Genomic DNA, 25853 nt, shown 5'->3' with positions numbered 1-25853 from the left:
GAACACCTGCTAAAGCTGAATAAGATAAAATAATATAAGATGAGATAAAATATTCCTTTATTGATCCCCCTGGGGAAATCTGGGCGTCATAGCAGCATTGGGAAGGGGGCAGGGGAGGTACAGGTATGGGCAGGCTAATAGCAGAAAGACATAGTGGTGGGACTCGATTACAAATTTGTATCGAATTAATTCGAGACTTTATAGTTAATTAATCTAAATGAATCACATTTTAATGTGAATTTTGGTATACAAGTGAATCGATGAATATACATTATACGTATGTTTAATTAAGCAGCAAAATCCAGTATTAGCTACTACAGAGACCAACAGATCAATGCAATTTCAACAAAGTGCAGCAATTTTAGGAATAATCACGTATATATATATAGCGCAAAGGACCTTTTTTTGTTTTTTTTACCTACTTTTTCTCCGCCTTTTTCTGTGATTTTTCTCCCATCCCAATTTCCTCTCGTGCCAATTCTCCCTCCCCTGTCCTGATCGTTGCTTGCATGTGCCCCCCACTGGCCGGTCGTAGGTTGGATAGAAGCCCATCACATGTCCCCTCCAATACATGTGGAGGCAGCCAGTCACTTCTTTTCACCTGCCAGCGTGGACTCTCATTGGCGAGGTGTAACGTGTGGGAGGCTCACACTGCCCCCGCCATCTCCTGTCTTTGCTGTGCAGGCACCCTGACCGACCTGTAGGAGTCGCTGTTTACAACGACCAGATTACCACCCATCGACTCCCCTCCCGCTGACTCTGCCAATGGACCTGTCTCAAAACCCTGCCCTCTTTTCTTGATCCTCCAATGACAGCTGTCGCTTACCTCTGACTTCCTCGTACAAACAAAGTTTGTACGAGGAAGTCAGAGGTAAGCGACAGCTGTCATTGGAGGATCAAGAAAAGGGGCAGGGTTTGAGACAGGTCTATTGAGTCAGTATGACGGCCGGCCCAAGCCGGAGGCAACGCTGACAGCCGGATTCGAGACCGGTGTCTCTTGCGTTGGTGACGAGCGCAATGTCCGCTGCGCCACCCAGCCGCCCCGCAAAGGACCTTTTGTAAACTCAAGCACTTTCGAGGTAAAAGTAAAACGCAGTACTTTCAAGTACATTCCAGAACAGTTGACCATTGAAAAAAATAAAATTACTCTTGATTTATCTCAATTTCTCTTATTTTTTTATGAACAAACCAGACTAAGAAAAAAAGTAATTTGCGATTTATTATACTTTATACTTATAGCACATGCATGAGTCTGGTCTCCTTTGAAAGGTACCATTCTTACACAATAAAGAAAAGTCATGCGATTAAATGCATATTTTTTTTTACTTTAAATTCTTTCTGTAGTTAATTAATAGAAATTAATCCGATAAAGTCCCAGCCCTAAATATAGGAATAAAATTAGATCTGAATGAAATATGAGAAAAATAAACAAACCGTGTAAACAAAAGGTGCAGATCGGTTATATCATATACCTTACAATGAATACAGGCAATAAAGAATTTGAATCTGAATACCACAGAGACTAACTGATGATGTCATCAAGAGAAAAATCCTGGAGCTGCTCTCTCAACAGTGACTAATGGAACAACTCGTAAGTCGATTTAAGTGATGATTAGTATTGGACTAATAGCAAGCCGACTTTAACTCTAAGTGGAATGTAAACTGAGCTGGCTGATACTGCCTTGTTCATTATCTACTGCAGCACATTGTTTATTTTTATCCAATTACTACAGCATAATGACAACTTCTAGGCACAATGACATTTATTCCAATAAGTGTGGCATATTCATTACTTCTTTGAGTGAAGCAGTTTCTGGATCAAAATATTAGGCTCTTATTCTCTTTCAGTTTTTCAGATCTTATGAAAGTTATGAGCGTATCGCAGCCTGTGAATTAAAAAGTTAATATTTTGTTATTATAAGACTATATTGCAAAAGCAACTGATGCAGCAATACACATGTATTTGTTTTTGTGAAATATTATCAAGCCAGTGACACTGTGTGTATCCATGGCAACAAAAACATGGCAGCCCCCACAAAACAGATAGTTTACAATTAGGCTACTTCAATATTTTTAATTTGTAAAACTTATCAAACGTGACATGATTATTTGAATTGCAAATGTGAATTATCCAATTGATTTCTAGTGTTTCCAATTCCCTTTAACTCACTCAGCGCCAGCTATTAGACGGGGCCCGTCGTAGCAATGCCACGCTTTAAAAGATAGGCGTGCGTCACCTTGTTTGTAGAGCTATAACTCTACAATTTTATATTAATTAATTTGTATTATATTATAGCTATGGATACAATACTTTCTTCATCCATACGTTCCTGTGTTATACCGTGGTGAATATAAGTATGTTTTAGAGTGGTCTGGGGTAATTCCCAAAAGGCTGTGTTATAGCCTCATACGTGAATCCTACTATAAGCGTTGCCGTTTCTTGCCTGGACACACGCTACTATTCCCAAATCAAATCTATATAATAGGTATTATGTTCCATCATGAATGCATGAAAGGGGGGGGGGTCGTTTCTGATTATTTCATTGCCAGTAACAGCATTCGTATTGAACACTAAAAACTAAAATCAGCCCGATCGGTATAAAAGCATTAACCTATATCATGCCAGTTAGGGTACAGACCCTCACCTGCACCCCGTGTACGTTTTTTTCCTCATATTTCTATATTCAGAGTTAATTGTATTGCCTATATTTATGTCTTTCTTCTATTACCCTGCCCATACCTGTACCTCCCCCCTCCCCCATGCTGCTATGACACCCAAATTCTCAAGGGGATCAATAAAGAAATATATTATCTGATCTTATGTATTATAGATTCATTCAATGGTTACAGGCGACCATCTTGGAGGAGGGACAGCTTTGTGCGCTGCATGCAGGGCTTCTATTGGAATGTCTTTAAAAATCCATCTTACTATTGCCCAATATTCAAACACCAGCACGCCCTACACAAAGGTAATTTCAATAACCAGTGTCAGCCTGTGGTGCCAATAAAGCATTTAACTTAAAAAGAAAAAATTGAAAGAAAAAATACAACAAACTAAAATTCTGAACATTCATAATAACTTATATATATATATATATATATATATATATATATATATATTTCAGGAGTAGGAAATACAAAATAACGGATATACTATAACCATACCCCCACTGCAAGTGACTAAAAGTGAGTTTGTTTTAATACCTGTGATAAGGGCGTCGGGCCTTGATTGCTCTTTTCTCCAAGCTGGAACAAACACAGTGATGTCTTTGTGTCCTTTCTCCAGGAACCACTCAACAGCCAATTGTATACCAAGGCAAGAGAAGACCTCTTTGTTTCCATGGCTACAAAACAAAACAACCCCATCTTGTAAAAATGTCTGCTTAAAAGTAATGAAAGAACATCCATTAGAGGTAAATTGCTAAGAACACGCTGTACAGTACATTCTACATGAGGTACAGGTTGACTGAGCAGAATTGTGTGTACACTGATGCTGGCGAGTGCCTTACCTCATTGCCACGTTGGAGCCGTCGATGACGATGGGCCTGAGGTTATCAAAGGCCTCCACAGATTCATCTTCCTGCGACGCCTCCAGGCTGACGGTCTCTTTGGCGCCGGGGGTCCGAGACGTCGAGGGAACTGTACCGACGCCGGCTTGAACTTCAGGCTCCATCTTGTTACCGAGCCTCACCAACTCCGCGAGGACGTCGTTGATGAGGGCAGCGGCCCCCAGCTTGTTAAGCACGGTCTCCACCTGTTCCCCAGAGTAACCCAACTTCAAGGCGAATTCCATCTTGGATTGGTACTCCTTGTCACTGGCATGCTTGATCCCCGGTCCAGGCTTAGTCTCGTCGAAACGAAACTCTGGCAAAGTACTGCTCTGGGAAAAGCTAGGCCGGTCGAGGCATGGAGAGCGACAGAGCTGTCGATGAGGTTTGGTGGCATCTAAAGGCTCCCTCTTCTTGGAGCCGCCGCCACTCACCTGCAGCTGCCGGCGTTCCTCCGACTCACTCTCTGAACTGCTTCCATCCTCCGACTCGCCGCTGGCATGCTGGGCCTCACTCGACTCAACGTCGTCCTCCCTGCATGGCCGGTTTTCCATTTTGAGCTTCTCCACCATGGACCATGCTGTCATCCGCTTTGCCCCACCACCTTAGACGGCCACCACAAGCTGGACAAAGTTAAGCCCTCTCTCTTCCAGTGATCCGGCAAAGACACTATGTGATTCTAAAACAGAACAAAAACAAAGAAGTCAGATTTGATTAGTAATAGAGATCTTATATACATATATTCTAGGGCTGGGCGATAAAACGATAACTATCGCTATATATTTTTACTCCATATATATATATATGAAAGGTCGATAATAAAAAATAAAATATATATATATATATATTTTTTTTTTTTGTATTGTGACCTGCAACAGGGCAGCTTGGACCGACTAGTCTTTCTTGCCTGCAACTTAAAGCAGGGGTCTCAAACTCGCGGCCCGCTGGATGATATTTTGCGGCCCCCTACTTGACATCAAAGTTTAGTGTTAGTGCGGCCCGCACGCAACTTTTTGCCGAGTCGTTGCGCGAGTTGGAAGTTTTATTTATTTTATCACTTGTAGGCTACCATAGCGCAGGCTCATGACAGCAACGTTACGTTTAGGGCTGTCTTAAATACTTCGAAGCTTCGATTGATGGGCATGGGATTCGAATATGCATAATTTTTTTCAATTATTAATATTTTTTTATTTATTTAAAAAAAAATTTTTTTTTGCAAAATCAACTCTGCCTCTCTTTGTTAATTACAACAAGCAATGCTGTTTGTTATTCAAGATGAGGTCAGACTCGGCACTGACAAATTTGTGTTGATTGTGCTGCTTTTATAAAGCCTCAAATGACGGCTTACAATATTTCATGAAAGCAAAATGTTTAGTTTGTCAAGATTTAAAAAGGTTTAAACTTTACAGCACTGACAAAATTGAACAAAGTGATGTACAAGTCCCACAACATAAAAAATATATATATATTGTAAAAAAGAATTATTTACTTTTTATTTTATTTTGACGCTTCGAATTAACATCGAATCTCGGCCCCGAAGCTTCGAATTCCAAAAGAAATATCGAAGGTCAGCCCTAGTTACGTTCGTGACTTGGTTGAAACGTGATTCCGGAGTGATAAAGTGGAAGGAAATCCTCAAAATTCTCCGCTATCTGCTCTGCAAGCAGTGCTCTGCATGTCCGGCTGTACTGCTCCACTGTCTGTGTCTGTCTACTCTGGTCCAATCACATTCAGCGTCCCGTCAGCGTTTTTTTCCCCCACCCACAGTCTGCAAATCAGAGACAGAGTAGGGCGGGTCTTCACGGAATTCGTGTAGTCTCTGTTAGGCTGGTAAAGCTATGCCTCCTAAAGTGTGAATCGGAAATACAGAAATACCGGCTACAGGCTTTCCGGTTTCCGGGCACCGCCAGTTCTGCTGTTTATAGTCCCCAGTGAAACAAACAACAAGCAGACGCTCGTACATCTCGAAAACAAGACAATGGAGTTATCAGCGGACATTTTCAACAAAACAATTATAGAAACGTGTGAAGTGCACAATATTTCCTCGTTTAACCCACTGCAACGGCTTTGCCTTAAGAATTTGCTACATGACCGGGACGTTCTAGCTTGTTTGCCGACAGGATTCGGGGGGAGTGCATTTTCACGAGCACCTGTCGTGATTTCAGGGGCGGGACTTCCTACCCGATTCACACTTTCGGCCGTAGTGCTTTACCAGGCTTTATCTCTCGAGATAAAGCTGGGAACGAGGTTAAGTCTCTGTCAACGGTCCGAGTCAGAGCGAGAGTTGACAGCGCATCTACAGGTAGTTTCATCTGCAGGTACTGTAGAGCAACATTATCTGGCAATCCTCAGTAAATACTATCAAACTCCTCTGATGTCAGACCAGATATGAGACGCGTACACACACAGAAAAGGAGAATGGCTTAAATGATTTTAGAATACTTCAGCTAATGAAGTTAAATGTTTATTATCATCAACTATCCAGTTCGTTTTTATAGTGCAACGTTTTTCTACTTTTCTACATTAATTTAACCAGTAGAGAGAGAGAGATATGTTATTGCTGTCATCTTGGCCAGGTCTCCCTTGCAAAGGAGATCTTGTATCTCAATGGGACTTCCTGGTTAAATACAAAAAAAATAATATATATATATATATATATATATATATATATATATATATATATATATAATTGCAGGCTTGGCGATTTTTAATTGCATCATTTCAAATCGCGATTTCGATTAAAAATCGATTAATCGTTCAGCCCTAATTAGCAACAACACTGATTTTGATGGATTTTCTGTTTTTTTGTAATGTCAGATTGAAAAAAATACAATCTTTTATTCAACTTCAGCCCTGATCATAACACCACATATTCATTTAATAATTCTAACCCTTTAAATGCCAGTGTGTGTGATGGCATATATTTGCAATAATATCAAATGCAAAGTAGATTTTTCTGGGGGGGATTATTACAGGCTAGCATGTGTCAATGATTAGCAACAACAGTTTTTTTGTAAGGCTCCCGCCTCCACCAATCACATGCGGCTCCCTTTGTGTGTGTGTGAGAGCAAGAGAGAGAGAGAGAGATTTTTATTTAATTTAACCTTTATTTGACCAGGTAGTCACTTGAGATCAAACTTGTGTGAGTTGCAGTGATCTCCTGGTTGTTCCCCACCTAGGTTATCTAACTATTGTGCTGCTGCAACTAGAAACACTGGCCTGGCCTGCTTCTAAGTTCAGTGGCCTAAAAACAATAAAAAAAAAAAAATCATCTGGCGAACCCCCACTTTGGGAACCCTTGCTGTAGAGTAACCTCGTTCCCAGTTTTATCTCCGTGAGATAAATGTAGCTAGTAGCATAGTTTCGCCAGCAGGCAGTTAGTATAAAAATATGGCATGTTCAAAGATGGCCAGTAAAAGAAAAGTTGACAGTGAAAATCGCTGCAATTCAAAGGGGCATGGACTGAAAAATATGCGTGCATCCTCCCAGCACCAAACCAATGTGCCTAATATGCCAAGAAACGATAGCTCTTGTGAAGAGTGGCAATTTGAAACGCCACTACGAAACAAAACAGTTATTTTGATGCAACCTTTCCTCAAAATTCTGTGTGAAATCATCATGTCAAGCTGCAAGCAGAATTATTGTTAAATCTATGTCACAATGAGAAAAAGCAACCAAGTCCTCACTCAGTGGCATGGGTTTTGGCTAAACACAAGAAGCCATTCTCTGATGCATACATAATAAAATAATGTATGACTGAAGTGATGGAGACCATGTTTGAAGGCAAACAAAAGCAAATCCTCCTCAGATAGCACAGCAACCAGAATAACTGAAATACTGGCTGATGATTTGATTAAACAGCTTTGTGATAGAATAAAAAAAATGCAGTGCATTTCCATAGCTGTGGATGAGTCCACTGACACCACTGAGAAGCCTATGTTCTGAAGAACCGTTCATGTTCTGAAGATCTGAAATGTTATTGCTAAAGATTGAGAGGATTGGATCAGTTGTACTTTTTTTAATACTTGAAACCCTTTTTTTGTGGAATATTTGATGCAGCCCAGCCTCACCCAGACTCTACCTCCAGCGGCCCCCAGGTAAATTGAGTTTGAGACCCCTGACTTAAAGTAATGGCTTTGCTTGTCCAAATGACAATACTGACCAAATTGAGATTTATTTTTCTCTCGTCAATTTATTTAGTTTGCTTTCTAATTTAAAATAGTTTGAAACCGTCTGTACACCATAGGCTGTGTGTGCTATCAGAGCTAGTCTCCAGTCGCGAGTCACGGACGGTGCACGTGTGGTTTGTCCACGAAAAAAGCACCAAAAGATAGAAAAGAAACTAGCAGAGCCAGAACTGTTAAACTCCCCTGGAGCCACAGCCACTTTTTTTTGGTACTTTCACTTTCAAACCAGCTGCAGCCTGAGAACTGGAGTGTGACGGGCTGTAACATTAAAGATGGCAGCGTTTTCTTCTTCTTTTATATACTAAATATCGATATTGAACGATATGAGAAATGTTATCGTGATAAAAAATTTGGCCATATCGCCCAGCCCTAATATATCTAATCTGTCTGCCCTGTATTGTAAATAGTTTGTGTGTTGTCACTACTGTATGCAGTGTTTCCCTTATATGCATTCAGCCGCATGCTGAATTAGGACCGCCGCTGCTATGAACTAGACCAGTGGTTCCCAAAGTCGGGGTCGCGACCCAAAGGTGGGCCGCGAGCAGCCACGGGAGGGTCGCGAGATGATTTCCAAAAAAATCTAAAATCAAAAATCATTTTTTTTTGTCAGGCCACTGAACTTAGAAGCAGGCCAGGACAGTGTTTCTAGTTGTATTCTAAAATTCTATTCTATTGTATTCTAAAATGTGACTATATGGTTTTATATTAACTTAATAAATAAACAAAAATGAAAAATCTACTTATTTCAACGAACATTTCAAACTAAATAACAGATTATGCACATAAAACGCTGAAAACAATCGAAGCAACAATAGTATTTTAATGAGGCTATTATTATTATCATTATTATTTTGCAACAAGTTAGCCCTCTCATAAATAGCACATCTAAATGAATAACTAACTTGAACTAACTTAATAGGATTGAAGTGATATTTGGCTTAAAAAATCGGTCGCCTGGCAAAAAATAAAATAAAAATGCCTGACGATGTGCATTGGGCCACGGCTCTCTGGCGCCTTATTTTCTGGGTCCCGGCCTGAAAAGTTTGGGAACCCCTGAACTAGACTATTAAAAAAAGATTATAAAAAAATATATAATAATAATAATAAAAAATAAACATTTAATTTCATTTGGGCTGTGGGGGGTGCTTAATGTAAAGGGAGACCATCTGGCCGCTTGTATGCGCCTCAGCACAAATATGGATTCCGGCGGAGTGCGTGCAGCACAGCACCGCTGTTGATTTCTTTTTCAGGGGAAACACTGGTATGTATAATTGTAAATAAGTTAATTTATGTGTTGTAAATAAATATTGTTAATATTTATTTACCTAATTTATGTGCAATCATTTCATTTCAGCTCAGTGTAGAGAAATGCACTGATACTAACAACCATTGTTTCCTAGCTATGTGGACTTATATTAATATGATATGTCTCTAATTCTCATATTGGCGCATTCTTCCAATTCTCCTCTCACAATATTCACCCTCACTGAACTGAGTCATCTGAAAATGTGATGATTTGTGATGTCAGAAAGACACCGCTGCATGTTAATGTTCAGGCGCCGGCGCCGCGGCGCAGTGGTTTAGGTGGCCAGGCTCAAAACGGCTCGAGATCTTGAGGTAGAAAAATGCTGTTTTTGAGTACTTGATTAGAAATAAAAAACAATGAATTAAAAAATATATATAATTACAGAGGTGTTCCATAAACTCACAGGAATTGTGTAAAAGTGCCCAAATAGTGAAAGAAATAGTAAAATAGTTCCCTTTTAAAGTTTTTTTTTTTTTTTTTTTACCTTTTTTTTATGTTGTGGGACTTGTACAGCACTTTGTTCAACTTTGTCAGTGCTGTAAAAACAAAACACTTTGCTTTCATGAAATATCGTAAGCAGTCATTTGAGGCTTTATAAAAGCAGCATAATGAACACAAATCTGTCAGTGCAGAGTCCGACCTCATCTTAAATAACAAACAGCATTGCTTGTTGTAGTTAACAAAGAGAGGCAGGGTTGATTTTGCAAAAATATATATAATTTTTTAAATAATACAATTTTTTATTTTCATATTCGAATCCCATGCCCATCGAACGAAGCTTCGAAGTATTTAAGACAGCCCTATTAAATGGACAGTTATATCTTATTAAATTGTGGACATTTATTCATTTATTCATTATTAGACACTATTTCTGATGGTAAAATGAGCGTACAAAGAAAAATACAGAATTCTGAAATATTAAAACGGAAAAAACGGAATTTGGAAAAAAATTAAATGGAATTTGGAAAAAAATAAAACGGATTTCATATGGCTCTAACGTCTATGACGACAATGTTGACACCACGTATCCATGACACACGCGGCCCGCGACAACACTAGTCGTTTTGGGGTGTGTAGCTAAGGGGCTACACAACCCTGACTGTATTTAAATGCTAGATTAAACCACTACCAAAGATATTAATTGTACTATTATCCCTGTACCCAAAAAATCCAAGCCTGCTTGCCTCAACGACTACCGCCCTGTAGCTCTCACCTCCATAGCCATGAAGTGCTTTGAGAAGCTAGTAAAGGGCTACATCTGCTCCTCCCTCCCCATCAACATGGACCCCCTGCAATTTGCATACCGCCCCAACAGGTCCACGGAGGACGCCATATCCCATGTGCTGCACACAGCAGCATCACACCTGGACAAGAGGCAGGGGAACTATGTGAGAATGCTATTCATCGACTACAGCTCGGCATTCAATACCATAGTCCCCTCCATACTCATAGCCAAGCTCAGGGACCTGGGCTTGGGCTATGACCTCTGCCAGTGGGTCTTGGACTTCCTGACTGGCAGACCCCAGGTGGTGAGAGCAGGCAACTGCACCTCCTCATCCATCACCCTCAACATAGGGGCCCCCCAGGGCTGTGTTCTGAGTCCCCTCCTCTACTCCCTGTACACACACGACTGTGTGGCTCAGCGGAGTAGCAATACAATCGTCAAATTTGCTGACGACACAGTGGTGGTGGGCCTGATCTCTGCCAACGACGAGAGGGCCTACCTGGAAGAGGTCAAGGTCCTGGCGGGATGGTGCCAGGAAAACAGCCTCTCCCTGAACGTCAGCAAAACAAAGGAGATGATTGTGGACTTCAGGAGGTCGGGGGTCAAGGACTACAGCCCCCTCAGCATCGACGGGGCACCGGTTGAGAGAGTCAACAGCTTCAAGTACCTCGGAGCCTACATATCCGAGGACTTGACATGGACCACACACATTAACAGTGTGGTGAAGAAGGCACGACAACGCCTCTACTTCCTCAGGCGCCTAAGGAAGTTCCAAGTCAGCCAGAAGATCCTTAAGAACTTCTACTCATGTACAATAGAGAGCATCTTGACCGGCAACATCACCTCCTGGTTTGGGAATAGCACTGCAAAAGACCAAAGCAGACTACAAAGAGTGACACGTTCAGCCGAACGCACAATTGGAGGGGGGCTCCCCACCCTCCAGAACATTTACTACAAGCGTTGCAAGGGCAAGGCTAAGAGAATCATTAAAGACTCCAGTCACCCGAACAACTGCCTCTTCGAACTGCTGCGGTCAGGCAAGCGATACAGGAGTCTCAAGGCGAGCACAGAAAGACTCAGAAGTAGCTTCTATCCCCAGGCCATCAGGCTGCTAAACGAACAATGAATGAACACTACACAACAACAACCACCAAACGCACATAGCACACACATCCACACGCACACACCCACTTTAAACAAACACACTGTAGCACCCACTCCACACACTTTATAGCACACACCCACTTTAAACAAACACACTGTAGCACCCATTCCCCACACTTTTTATGGATGAAGGATTGCACTACAACTCGTACACCTTACTGTAAATTGTACCTAAAATTGTACCTCATCCCATTTCTGCTTTGCACTAGATAGTACTGTACATTAGTACACTGCATAGTATTGTGTATTGTATATTATATGGTAACTCAGAACATTGTACATATGTCTATACCGAACACTGTGACCTCATTTTCTTCTTCTAAATTCATGCTATATTATGTTATTATGTTATTTGATACTATCTTGTCTAGCACAGTCTCTGGAGCGTAACAGTAAGAAGCATTTTGTATGAAAGTATTCTGTACTTCTGTATGACAACTATTAAAGAACTTGAACATTAAAAGGTACACAAAATGGCGGACACTCCATTAACTGAGAGGGGACAGTGATACCAAGTTCAATAATCACTTTAATAGTAACGTCAAACATACATGTTATATATATCGCAGATCTCCTGTTACTAGTAGAATGTCAATGCAACAATGTCAGAGGTAATGATAGTCCTGAACTACTAGTACTCGACCGTTGATGCTCTGAATGGAGTGAGAAGGAGTGAACAGCACGGGGAAAGCAAGATGGCGGATGGAGACGATATTCTCTGGAGCTCCTACTCCAGAGAGCTGCAGACAAACGTGGGATAATCCTGTCGTCGCTGGTGAGGAGGGTCTCGTACGGACCTGGTTCCTGTATTCCAAGCGCCCGATGGCAGGATTAATAGCTAATATTCCAAACGCCCGTTGGCATGGTTGCTAGCTAGTTAGCCCGCATGTAGTCCGTAATAGGTAGTTGAATCCAGAACGCCGCTGGGTTCAGCTAGAAGTCTCTCAACGTTACTTCACTTCGCTCGAACAAGTCACTCTACTTTGCCAATAGTGGCTCGACAATATTATGGTGGTATCTAATTAGCTGTACAGCTCTCTATCAAGATATGTTGCTTGCCGTCTGTTTACTGCTGCACCAAAACGTTTCTTCTCTCTCACACACTCTGCCCGAGCATGTCCTAAAAACCCTGCGCATGCGCTCACGCTGTCTACAGGTGCATGCGCGCGCGCCTACGGCGTTAAGAATGGAACATATACAAAGAAGCGAATGATAAATAGGTAATAGACGACGGGAGAATATATATCTTATATATAAGGTATACAAAATAATAAACGCAGACTTTATGTGTTAATCTGGACCTTCAGAACAGGGTGCCTACCACCCCCCCTGAAAAAAATTCTAGGGGAAACACTGAGTTGGTTAAGTTCATCACTGGGTGGCGGCGCGAAGCGCATGGGTTTTGGACATAGGCACAGGTGTAGGCTATTGTGCAGTCAAGGTATGGGTGACGGAGAGGTCTCACGTTTTTTACCGTACGTACCATCGCTCGTTTTCACTATTATTAATAATATCATTTTCTATAAACGATTGTTTGGCTCAGCAACCATGTATTATGTGTTACGTTAAAGTGACACCGACTGGACATTACTTTTATTTTAATTGCGCGTCAAAGACGAGGATTTCCCACACCCAGCCGAGCGCCTACCAGGACATCAGGATAGTCGTCGCTACACCTTTAATAGTATAATTAAACCAGAAAAAAACATTTGACGGAAACTTGTTTCTTTTGTTTCTTTGCCTCTAATTAAAATACAAATGTCAAATATGCAGCAAATAGCTAAAATTCTGTTATTGTTGTACTCAAACCATCTAGAGGGAAGTGAAGTTTGGATGTTTGAGGTTACAGTTTGTGAGCAGTGCAGAATAGCTCTGTCCAACACACCACTCACTGACCACTAGGGCTGAGCCCAAACGTTCTGACCTTCGTTCGTTACGTTGGCACTCGAATTTTAATTAATGAGTTCGAACCTCTGCTTTTTCCAATTTTTCATTTATTTTACACAAAAAGTATATATATATATGAATGTGATATATATGAGAATATCACAGCACTATGTTGTGTTTACAATAATTTGAAAGTCACAAAAGTCTTGCACGAACACACACAACAGTCAACGAGTCCAGGTGAGGAGGGGTCACTGTCATACATTATCAGGAAATTAATCAATCATGCAAAAGAAAAAAAGAGACTCACTCACACTCACCAGTCTTATTTCATAATACAAAGTTTCCGAACGGACGTTTGGATTAATTGTATGCAGTGATGCTGAACTTTAGTTAATTAACGGCGCACTAGGCACGTTTAGCTTGCTAACGTTAACACATTGGGTGCCAGTCAGTATGCCCATCTTTACCACTCTCTGCCACCGCTGTAACCCTATGGAGTGGCTCACCTTCTTTGCAGGGCTATAACTATTTAAATATTATAGCTATATCGACATTACTATGGCCCATTCAACATCGGGTATCTATCGTTCCGGATGTGGTAACGTTATATTTTTCCATTCATACATTGTCGTGTTAGTACCGTCGAGAATATAAGTATGTTTTAGACTGTATAGCAGTAATTCCTAGAACGCGCGTTATAGGCCCCGACGCGTATGATACATTATCGATTGGCGTTTCGTCCCTATACACGCTATATAAAAAATTTCAAATGCATATGATCGCTATACATTATGCTCCATCATGCGTGAAGGAAAGGGGGGGGGGGGGGGGGGGGCGTTTATGATTCCTTGATTGTCACTAACGGCTTTCTTTAGTAAGACACCATACGTTGATCGGACAGATTGCAATGAAATAAATGGACAATCGAGCTGGAAATAACGTTAGATTCCTCTTACCTCTGGCCGATGCGTCTGGAGAAAAGAAATTCCAATTATTTGACGTCGATCTGCTAGATCCATTTTCCGTTTGTATGACGCAATAAATGCCAAAAGCATATTGATTCTTGCGTCTCGAAAGCGATCCAATGCACCCGAGGTGTGTATCTTGATCCACGTAACAACATATCTCTGGCGGAGCTTTTCCCCTGATGCACCGAGTGCCACTTCCGGTTTAGAGTGGAGTGTAACTCGCCCGAAATCCACCAGGTGGCGGTATTGAGGCGTTGCAATATCAGACAGGGTCCAGCTGGCTCCCGGAGGCTTCCTGGATGAATTATGAATGCCAATAGCAAATAAAAGAAATAACGATCCACCCAACTCATGGCGGCCAATAACGAGAATACCCGTTATTGGCAATTAATGTGTTAAGATAGCAGGAGCCGTCTGCCAACAAAGATGTTGTTTCAACTAGGGGTGTAACGATGCATCGATTAATCGAAATGCATCGATTATAATGTGACGATTCAACTGCATCGATTTGAAAATGTTAGAATCGATTATAATCGAGATTAATCTAAACTAGACAATTCCGCGCTGGGGAAATTGTGAAAGTGTGGGTGACGCCTGTGCACCGCCGGCCAACGGGAGAGGGTCTCTCGCGAGTCTCTATGACAAACGCAGGGCTGTACGCTAAGCTTTTTCACTAGGGGCACACTTTAGGGGCAAAACATTTTTTTAGGGGCAAATTTTTAAATAACAATTCTACCATTATTTATATCGATTGTTTTTGATTTTAAAAATTATATAATTTTTTTTAATAAAATATATATATTATATAATCATACTTGTAGTTGTATTATCTGCAAGACATCGCCACCACGCAACAAGTCAAAATGGTCGCTATATGCAACCAGCTCCACTGTCTGTGTGTACTCGAGTAGCCTCCAGCTACGGCCAGGATTCTCCGGAGCTGCAGCTGGACCCTATACTGTAGCCTCCAGCTACGGCCAGGATTCTCCGGCGCTGCAGCTGGACCCTATTGACTATATTCAGCGTGCCCTCAGCTCGAATACGCATCGACTCAGTGTTATAAGACATTGATATCAGGAGCTATCTGTAGCTATTTAGTTTAATGGGACGTTTCGTTTTGAACAGTGAGCTAACGCGAGCCATCATGCACTACTAGACTTGCTGGAGCATTTGTTGATATCAGTAGCTAGCCGGCTGGCAGGCTCACCGAGGTCCCAGTGTCCTACTAGAGACTAGTGTTTACAACAGCCACGGGTGCGGGAGGGAGGAGGAGCAGCAGACGCCGCAGCTCTCTCCGTGTGTCTGAGTTCAGTTCAGTTCGGCTCACTATAGGAGGTCGAACAGGTCGAAAATATGAAGCAATACTAACTTTACTTTTCTTCATAGCTAAATGAATCAGACAGTCAGCCAGTCTATCAGAGTGAGTGCTCAGTCGATTGTTCCCGCTGATCATACCTGCTGAGTGCTCACTGCTCAGCTCGCGTGAGTGACGTCATCGCGTCATCACACGCCTTGGATAATTTAGGAGTGAAATGCGAATGCAAGGCTTGAAAGCACTACTCGCAAGCCCGCCCCCAGATAATATTTACCAATCGCAACGGCCAATTAAAGGGGCAATTCGCGATCATCTCGTCGCAGTGTATAGCCCTGAAACGGTTAAAAGGATACAAAAAGGGGGCGCTGCCTAAGGATCGGGGGAGTGGTCAACATAGACCATTTGAAGACCATTTGAAATTTTTTGGACTTTTCAGAGTTTTTTTTTTGATCCACTTTTTCTCCCATTTTCTATATTTTCTCCCATCCCAATTTCATATCATCCAATTCAACCCTCCCCTGTCACGAACGCTGTTTCTTGCCTCCCACAAGCCGGCTGCAATGTGGACTAAGTCATACATAGCACAAGTCCCCTCCGGTACTTGAGGTAACAGCAGTCGCATCTTTTCACCTGCCCAGCTCGATCTCTCAGTGGCGAGGAGTAACGCGTGGGAGGCTCACGCTGCCCCCGACACTTCCTGATTCTACTGCGCAGGCGCACCAACCGACCTGTAGGAGTCGCTGTCCACAACGCCCGATCCCCACCCTTCAGTTTCCCTCCCCGTAATACGGCCAATGTGTATTACTGCGGACGACCAGCTAAACTGAAAACAATGTGGAGAGCTGGATTCGAACACGCGAACCCAGCGTCTCCACATTGGTGGCGAGTGCCTTGCCCACTACACCACCTAGCCGCCCTGACTTTTCCGAGTTTTAAAGTTTTTTCGGACTTTTCAGAGTTTTGATTTTTTTTTTTTTACTTTTCAGAGTTTTAAAAAAATGTCGGACTTTTCCGGGTTTTAAAAACATTTCGGGCTTTTTTAAGTTTTTGAATTGTTTCTGACTTTTTGAAATTTTTCTGACTTTTCCGAGTTTTAAAAAAATTTCTGACTTTTCCGAGATTTAAAATTTTTCGGATTTTTCCGAGTTTTTAAAATGTTTCGGACTTTTCCGAGTTTTTGAAATGTTTCGGACTTTTCCGAGTTTTTGAAATTTTCCGAGTTTTTGAAATTTTCCGGGACTACAGGGGTGTGGCCTAAGAGGGGGTGGTCTAATGATCGGGGGAGTGGTCAACATCGACCAATGAAAGAGGATATCCCTACCAAGTACAATGGCACAACCCGCAAGTCTACGACAAACGGTTCAAGAGATACACAACGGGGGGGTGGCCTAAGGGGGCGTGGTCTAAGGATCGAAAGAGTGGTCAACATCGACCAATGAAAGAGGATATCCCTACCGAGTCCAATGGCACAACCCGCAAGTCTCTACGACAAACGGTTCAAGAGATACACTGAGGGGGTGTGGCCTAAGGGGGCGTGGTCTAAGGATCTGGGGAGTGGTCAACATCGACCAATGAAAGGTGGTCAACATCGACCAATGAAAGAGGATATCCCTACAGAGTACAATGGAACAACCCGCAAGTCTCTACGACAAACGGTTCAAGAGATACACTAAGGGGGTGTGGCCTAAGGGGGCGTGGTCTAATGATCGGGGGAGTGGTCAACATCGACCAATGAAAGGTGGTCAACATCGACCAATGAAAGAGGATATCCCTACCGAGTACAATGGCACAACCCGCAAGACAGAGGGCGCTGTCAAGCAATTCAGTACTGCTACACAGAGGGTTAAGGGTTAAGTCCATGAGAGGTCATTGGCAGGTCAGCTGTAGCCATGGGCCATGAGCCACACACCTGTTAGGCTGATGCAATCATGCATCAGGTGATGCAATCACGAATGACTCTGCACTTTCACTTTGAATGTATTTGAATGAGGGCAGATGCATGACTGCATTGTCACGATGATTAAAAGCAAACGATAAGAGATGAAGCGTTGTGACGCGCACATGAGCACTTCAAGGAGTAGGTGAAGGGTTGTGTGCGATATTGTGGCATTCCGTCGACAATTGTGGCCGCGGTGACGATCGGAACAGAAGGGGGGGAAAAGCAAAATAATCTGTTTTTTCTAGAGTGGCTAGCCATTGGTGTCTATGGGGAGGAGAACCTTCAAACAAATGGTCATCAGTTGAGATAGAAATGTCCAATTCCATTTATTTTTCTTTTGTGAGCGAACAGACAGCCGTGTCATCGTTTTGATGTCTTTTTTCTACGTCCAAAATTGAGATCACTGTCGCAATTTACCCAAGGTGGTGGAAAACCACTCTAACTTGCAATGCATTTCCAATGGGACAGAAATGTTCCTGTTTAAAGTAGATTCGTAGCCAAACGGTGCGGTGAAACTTTCCGAAAAGCAATAGTGCTGTTGCCATAGTCAAGCCGGTCGTTTTGATACCTTTCACATGTATGGGGCGCGAACGCTCTGGCAGGAGTTGTGTTTGCAAAATCGGTGGAATAAAGAAATAATAATAAATAATAGGGATGCCCCGATGACGTTTTTTGCCACCGATACCGATCACCGATCGTCGTGAGCCATATCGGCCAATACCGATCCGATACCGATCGTTTTTGATTAAAAAGAAATTAAAAATTATTTTATATCATTTTTTTTTCTTTTTTTTTTTTTTAATAAAATATATATATTATATAATTAGACTTGTACTTGTATTATCTGCGAGACATCGCCACCACGCAACAAGTCAAAATGCTCGCCATCTGCAAACAGCTCCACTGTCTGTGTGTACTCTAGTAGCCTCCAGCTCCAAAAAGGATTCTCCGGCGCTGCAGCGGGACCCTATTGGTAACGTTATGCTTTGGTCATTTCACATTCAGCAAGCCCTCAGCTCGAATACGCATTCAATCAATGTTATAAGACATTGATATCAGGAGCTATCTGTAGCTACTGCTAGCCAGCTAGATGACGTTAAGACAACTATTTAGTTCAATCGGACATTTCGTTTTGAACTGTGAACTAACGTCAGCTAACGCAAGCTAACGCAGGCTAACGGAGATATCAACATGGACTACTAGACTTCCTGGGGCATTTGTTGATATCCGGAGCTATCAGTAGCTAGCCGGCTAAATACCGTTAGACAATGCCTACTAAAAGTGAATAGTTGACTGGGTAATTTTGTTTAAACAGTAACGATAGCTAGGTAGCTAACGTTAGCTCAGGTCGAATGCACTATCTAGACTCAGCAGAGGAGGTCCGCCTCCTCTGTGTTTACAAACTCTACACGGGTACGGGCGGGGCTAGGGAGGAGGAGCAGTTTGCAGGTCCTGTGCGTCTGAGACAAGCGAGTGAGATATCCACTTGATCAGTTTCCGCGATCGGCGAATATGACTAATTATCGGAATTCCCCGATCGCATATTTATACTGATTATCGGCCGATACCGATCGGTGGCCGATCGATCGGGGCATCCCTAATAAATAAAAATAGTATAGATTACTATAGTGTGGGTGGCAACCTGGCTTCGCCAGGTCACCCACACTAATTATATAAAAAAATTAAAATTAAAAATATATGTTTTTTTTTTGTGTGTATTGTTTTTATTGGCCTATAGTCCATTCATGCTGAGTGAATAAGTTCCCCCAGCCACATTTGTGTATTCAAAAATGTTTGGGGAATTAACTGATAGAAAATGTATCGAATCGTGGTCAAATTAAGAGATTTCATGATTCATTGAATCGTTGCCTGAATAATCGTAATAGAAATTAATCGTTGTGAGGTTGCATCGTTACACCCCTAGTTTCAACAAATGGATTCACAAAATGGATTACCATCCAAACATTATTGAAGACTCCTGTGACCAGTAAATGGTAAATGGTAAAATGGCTGCATTTATATAGCGCTTTTATTCAAATCGCTTCACAATTTGTTCCTCACATTTGACCCATTCACTCACACATTCACACACAGACGGCGGAGGCAACCATGCAAGGTGCCAATCTGCTCATCGGGAGCAATTAGGGGTTAAGTGTCTTGCTCAAGGACACGTCGACAAGCTGCCCGGGAGGAGCGGGAATCGAACCGGGAACCCCTGGATTGCCAGATGACTGCTCTACCTCTTGCAATTGGTTAATGGTTAAATTTATGCAGGTTTTTGGGAACACACTTTGCTTACCTATACAGTAGTAGGCCTACATTATCTCAGTATGGTTAACACTTTCCTTACCTATACAGTACATTATCTCAGTAAGTTACCTATACAGTACATTATCTCAGTAAGGTTAACAACTTCCTTACCTATACAGTACATTATTGCAGTAAAGTTAACACTTTCCTTACCTATACAGTACATTTTCTCAGTAAGGTTAACACTTTCCTTACCTATACAGTACATTTTCTCAGTAAGGTTAACACCTTCCTTACCTAATACAGTACATTATCTCAGTAAGGTTAACACTTTCCTTACCTATACAGTACATTATCTCAGTAAAGGTGCAGTTACATGAAGAATATTTCAACAGCCTGATTTAAATCATTCAAACTGTAGATTTAATATGGGCCGAATATAAACTGTAAGTGTGACACAATGCGGTACAGTGTGTATTATTGTGTCTCCAGGCAGAACAGAAATTTAATTCCACATAATTCCTTAGAGGATGGAACAATAGTATAATGCTGGACTCCAGTAAGACTGCAGCACAAAATGTGCTGTCCTCTGTAAATGTAATCTGTCACATCCTGTAATACGAAGAGGAACCATATGAGGCGGATCTCTCTGTGTCTGCTTATTTTTATTTCTGGTCAGTAAAACAGTGAAAACAGTCTTAAAGCAATGTGCAATTTACCAATGGGGAACAATAGTTGCTCCCAGTCTTCCAGGAAAAACACAACCGTTCTAGCTTCAAGAGGCTCAGCCCGTGACATGCGTTGCCTAGCAACACAGCCCTGTCATCAGCTCTGCGTTTCACCAGTCACGACTAACAAACATAGCTCATCATCTTGCTCTGCGCTCAGCCACACTACAACTCTCTACACTCAAACTCTTCCAGCCATCTCTGGCTCTCTCTTCAGCAAGAATACTATGATACGTGACAAACATTACAGTAGTTACTTGTTTTCATTGACTTCCAGCATTGACTGTTGAATAACAAAAACACAGCTAAATAACAGTTTACTGATATTATAGCTTTTTTGTGGTTACTGTATTCACATGCTTTTGAAGGCTTTTGAGAATGAAAACAAATACTGACCAAATCTACTGGCCTGAGTTATCTAGTAATAAAAGTATCACTAGTAAAAGATTAAAATGTATAGTCATTATACAGGTAGAGTACAATGATAAGAGGTTTGGCATCGATCCAACCAGATTCCACATGTAACAGTAAAGTGCAATAATATACAATGTACAGGTAATTAAACTGGATATAAAATATATAAATTAGTAGTACTAAGTAATGGTGCTAAAATCAAATGTATGTACAGAGTTGTAGTATTAATAGTACAGTGATACGGCGGCTACGTGGCGTAGTGGGCAAGGCGCTCGCCACGAATGCAGAGACGCTGGGATCGCCTGTTCGATCCCAGCGCTCCACATTGCTTTCAGTTTAGCTGGTCGTCCACAGTAATACACATTGGCCGTATTACGGGGAGGGAAACTGAAGGGTGGGGATCGGGCGTTGTGGACAGCGACTCCTACAGGTCGGTTGGTGCGCCTGCGCAGTAGAATCAGGAAGTGTCGGGGGCAGCGTGAGCCTCCCACGCGTTACTCCTCGCCACTGATAAATCTAGCTGCGCAGGTGAAAAGATGCGACTGCTGTTACCTCAAGTACCGGAGGGGACTTGTGCTATGTATGACTTAGTCCACATTGCAGCCGGCTTGTGGGAGGCAAGAAACAGCGTTCGTGACAGGGGAGGGTTGAATTGGATGATACGAAATTGGGATGGGTGAAAAATAGAAAAATGGGAGAAAAAGTGGATAAAAAAAAATAGTACAGTGATACAGGTATAATGACACTGGTAGTAAGTCAATAAGTCATACTGGCCAGCAGTGCAACTAGTAAGAGCAGATATTAAGGGATATGTACAGATATAGGCCTAGATATAGTATCTACAGATATGTAAAAAGGATTATATGCAGGTATGTTCAGACAGATGTGAGTAGATATATATACACGGTAAGAATAAATATATATAGTATACAGCATTATTGTACATATAAATACTACAGATGTGTACATACATCTGATTAGCACTCAGTAGTACTAATTTATATATTTTATATCCAGTCACCTGTATATTGTATATTACTATTGCACTTTACTGTTAAATTTGCACTCTGGTTGGATATCAAACTTATTTTCATTGTACTGTACTTGTGCTGTATGATGATGACAATACATTTCAATATAATATAATCTAATAATGTCTCCACAAATAATGTGAAGCATTCTAAGTGTCTTCCTATCCTACAGCAGTTCTACAGGATAGACACCAACCATAATGTCACGCCATTATTTTTCTGCATCGCCGGCCGACCTCATTCCACTACACCTCACATATATAGCAGAGTTTCGCTTGATGTAAACACACACCGCTGGGCAAAGTTATACTGTGCAGCTCCCGTTTGATAGCAACAAGTGGAACATGTCCCTTAGACGAACAAAGTTGCATTTCTGGAAAGTTAACACTACAAATCTGTTGAGAAGGGCCCATAAAATCATAGAATTTTAAGACACAGAATTAGGGCTGTACCGAATGTCATTTTTTAACATTCGAAGCTTCGATTGAAGTATTCGAACGAAGCTTCGAATGTCTATAAAAAAAAATTGCCAGACTGCTCTAGTCTACCTCCTGTGCCACTGTCACCCCCACTGCACAAGTACGATGCACAAGTACGCTACACAAATACACTGCACAAGTACGATGCACAAGTACGCTACACAAGTATGCTGCACACGTACGTTACTCAAGTACGCTACACAAGTACACTGCACAAGTATGCTACACAAGTACACTGCACAAGTATGCTGCACATGTACGCTACTCAAGTACGATGCACAAGTACACTACATAAGTGCGATGCACAAGTACGCTACACAAGTACACTGCACAAGTATTCTGCACACGTACACTACTCAAGTACGCTACACAAGTAGGGCTGCAACTAATGACTATTTTGGTAGTCGACTAATCTGTCGATTATTTTTTCGATTAGTCGACTAATCGAAAACCAATTATATAAACAAAACAAACAAATATATATATAATTTTTAATTTTTTTTTTTTTTTTAAACTACCTATCTTTGTGAAAGTGGCTTCTCAGCTCTGGTCCAACTGAAGACAGAGCAGAGGAACAGATTGGACATTGAGCATGACCTCAGAGTTGCTTTGAGACTCTTGTCAGGACCAAACAACATCCCCAGTTATCCCATTAGTTCCCCCAAACTTACTGTCGGTCTGTTATGTTAAGCTAAGAAGTCTTCAGCTGGCTGGACCAGAGCTGAGAAGCCACTTTCACAAAGATAGGTAGTGCAAAAATAAAATAAAAAATTATAATATTTTTTTTTAATGACTAATCGACGCAACAATATCTCGTCGACGATTTTTCGTCGATTATGTCGACTAATCGTTGCAGCCCTATACACAAGTATGCAACACAAGTACGCTGCACAAGTATGCTATCTATGCAAGTACGCTGCACACGTACACTACACAAGTACGCTACACATGACATGCAGAACTTAGGCTTGGGTTGCCAGGGTACCAATTTCACAACCAGTTCGGAGGATGAAAAGAAAATGCTACTTAAACAGGTATCAGAGTTCTGCACACTAATGTAATATATGTGCCTGGTGGTTATTGCAGGCTATGCGCTGATATAACATCATTATTACAGAATATGTGTTTATGAAACTGGCAAAGGAAGAATTACCACCTCTAGCCAGGGCCAACTATTAGCTTCATTGAATAATATTCTAGACCCATGTAGTTTATTACTGTGTAACGTGAGAGTTTCTCTACAAGGTTGCAAGACTGATAAAGAATGAGGCTTGTTTATTTGAGCTATTTTTGAGTGGTGAAGCAATGTGTTCATCTCAAATTCCAGTGTAGTGCAGAAAATAGAACCGGTGTGCACCGTTTGACATACTGGTAAAACCTGAAACCAGCCCAAGCCTAGCAGGGCTGAACGATTAATCGATTTTAAATCGAAATCGCGATTTGGAATGATGCAATTATCAAATCGCAAAAAAATATATATATTTGCAATATATATTTTTTTATTTAACCAGGAAGTCCCATTGAGATACAAGATCGGTTTGGGAGAGGGAGGTAAGGGGGTTTAGATTGTGTGTTGTGAAGTTTAGACTTCAGAGAGGGAGAGTAAAGTACAGAAAAAAAGGTACCATTGGGTACCAATATCGATTCCCAGGTAAGAAGAAACATTTTCAGGCTCTGAGTCTGTGTCCCGAAAAGACCCACACGTAGGCCAGATGCAAGCCGCATTTTACAATAAACCTCTGTGGGGCTGCTTAAAAAAATATATATTATAATCGCAAATTTTATCGCAATCGCAATATCTGTCAGAAAAATCGCAATTAGATTATTTCCCAAAAACGTGCAGCCCTAATGACAATTAGGTAAATATTTCCCAACAACCATCCCAAATCAAAAAAGGTGGTTGTACATGAATTAAACCCATTTCCTGGACCAGGACTATAACTACTGTATGTTTTATCACCCGAGGTACGTAGGACGCTACATGGTTTACACAACCTGTTGCATGTCCCATCTTTCTGTATTGTAAACTAGCTTATGAAGAGGAAATGTCTTTAAAAACAATAAGCTCCTACACAGGGACAGAATTTAGTCAGAATTTAACATTAGTCTACTGAAAGGAATCACATAAGGTTATCTGTATTTGGATGTTCACTATGCTACCATCTAAAAAATTTGCAAACCTGCCTTGAATTCAAAACTGGAAATCGTGGTTTGGTCTAAATGAAAGCTGTGGAGAGATAGATGCAAGGTGAGATGTTTAGTGTTTGTGTTCTTGCTCGTCCTCTTACCTATACTACATGTTATAGGGCCGGTAGGCTCTTCGTGCACATTAAGGTGATGATGCTTCAAAACAGTACAGGCTTGGCCTGTTCAAAACCAATGACCATGCAACGTTATCTTTATGCCTCTTGTCCGTTTCGAATCGATTGAATCCTGTATTCTTGTATGCATTTAACGTTACAAGTGGCGACGGTGACACAGGTCAACGGTGTGAAGAAGAGCCGCTTCAACAAGTTGAGTTGACGTGCATGCAAATGAAATAAGACATAAAACGACTAGGCTGGTAGTGGGTAGCGACATCTGAAGTACTTTTTCCCACTAGTAAGTTAGCATTATAGTTGCAGTAGCTTTGTGTCCGGCCTGCGACATCATCTGGGGTTTTTCCCCACCATGGCCCTCCTTGTGATCGCTTTGACACCTCTTCATTACCAGTTCGCTCATTTACTTGCCCGTTTTCCCATTTCACATCAGCCTCTGGAGTAAGGGTTCATCAGCTAGCGTAGCGAGATAGCTAAAGAGCTAATAAGGCGATTCTGTCTTCTACTTACGGTTAGCTGCTGGCTAACGTTACGGCTAATAATAGCACACTGGGGTAGCTACTAGCTAGCGTTAAGAGCTAGCAAGCTGGTTAGCATGTTGCCATTTACCGTGATGTTACTGTTAACGTGCTAAAGTTAACATTGCCGGTTCCAGCCCAGGCGGTATCAAATCGACAGAACCACCGGGGCTAAAAACGTGTCTACGATTATTAACCACGAATGTTGGCTATGTGCGGCGTGGTTACATGATCTCACCTTGTTGCTGTCATCCTCCTCGCCCTGTCAACGAGTTTCCAGAGACGGTTGTGTTATTACCGCGGCTGCCATTGCCGCTGTCGCAGTTCGGCAGGGTTGCCACTTGCCAGATAACGTGAGGGAAACAAGTAACGTACTGCTGGCAAAAGACGGAAAACAAGCGTTGTGCAAAATGTGTCCAAAAGCAAGCAACACGTTTTTATTTTCTTTTTATACAAGTACGACGCAGATATTTGATCAGCCTAGCTCGGCTTTCTAGCCTCAAGAAGTCTAGTTAGTTACCCTATTTGTTTTTTCCATTGCACTGGTTCATTATAAGTATTTGACATTCAAGC

General features: G+C 41.7%; 1 protein-coding gene across 1 annotated transcript in view; it reads right to left on the bottom strand.

Annotated features, from left to right (window-relative positions):
• Positions 1-25613, bottom strand: part of zc3h12b (zinc finger CCCH-type containing 12B) — a 38593-nt gene extending 12980 nt beyond the window's left edge. The window contains exons 1-3 of the mRNA XM_084320903.1: positions 25519-25613; positions 3510-4227; positions 3205-3344 (exon numbers count right to left, since the gene is read on the bottom strand). Coding sequence (XP_084177029.1) covers positions 3205-3344; positions 3510-4135 — 766 coding nt within the window. The 5' untranslated portion in view covers positions 4136-4227; positions 25519-25613. The remainder of the gene's footprint in view (positions 1-3204; positions 3345-3509; positions 4228-25518) is intronic.
• Positions 25614-25853: the final 240 nt, after the last annotated feature.

This window comes from Notolepis coatsorum (genome assembly GCF_963971535.1).
Source record: "Notolepis coatsorum genome assembly, chromosome: 8".
NCBI classification, from domain to species: domain Eukaryota; kingdom Metazoa; phylum Chordata; class Actinopteri; order Aulopiformes; family Paralepididae; genus Notolepis; species Notolepis coatsorum.
This window is presented reverse-complemented; position numbering and strand designations above follow the sequence as displayed.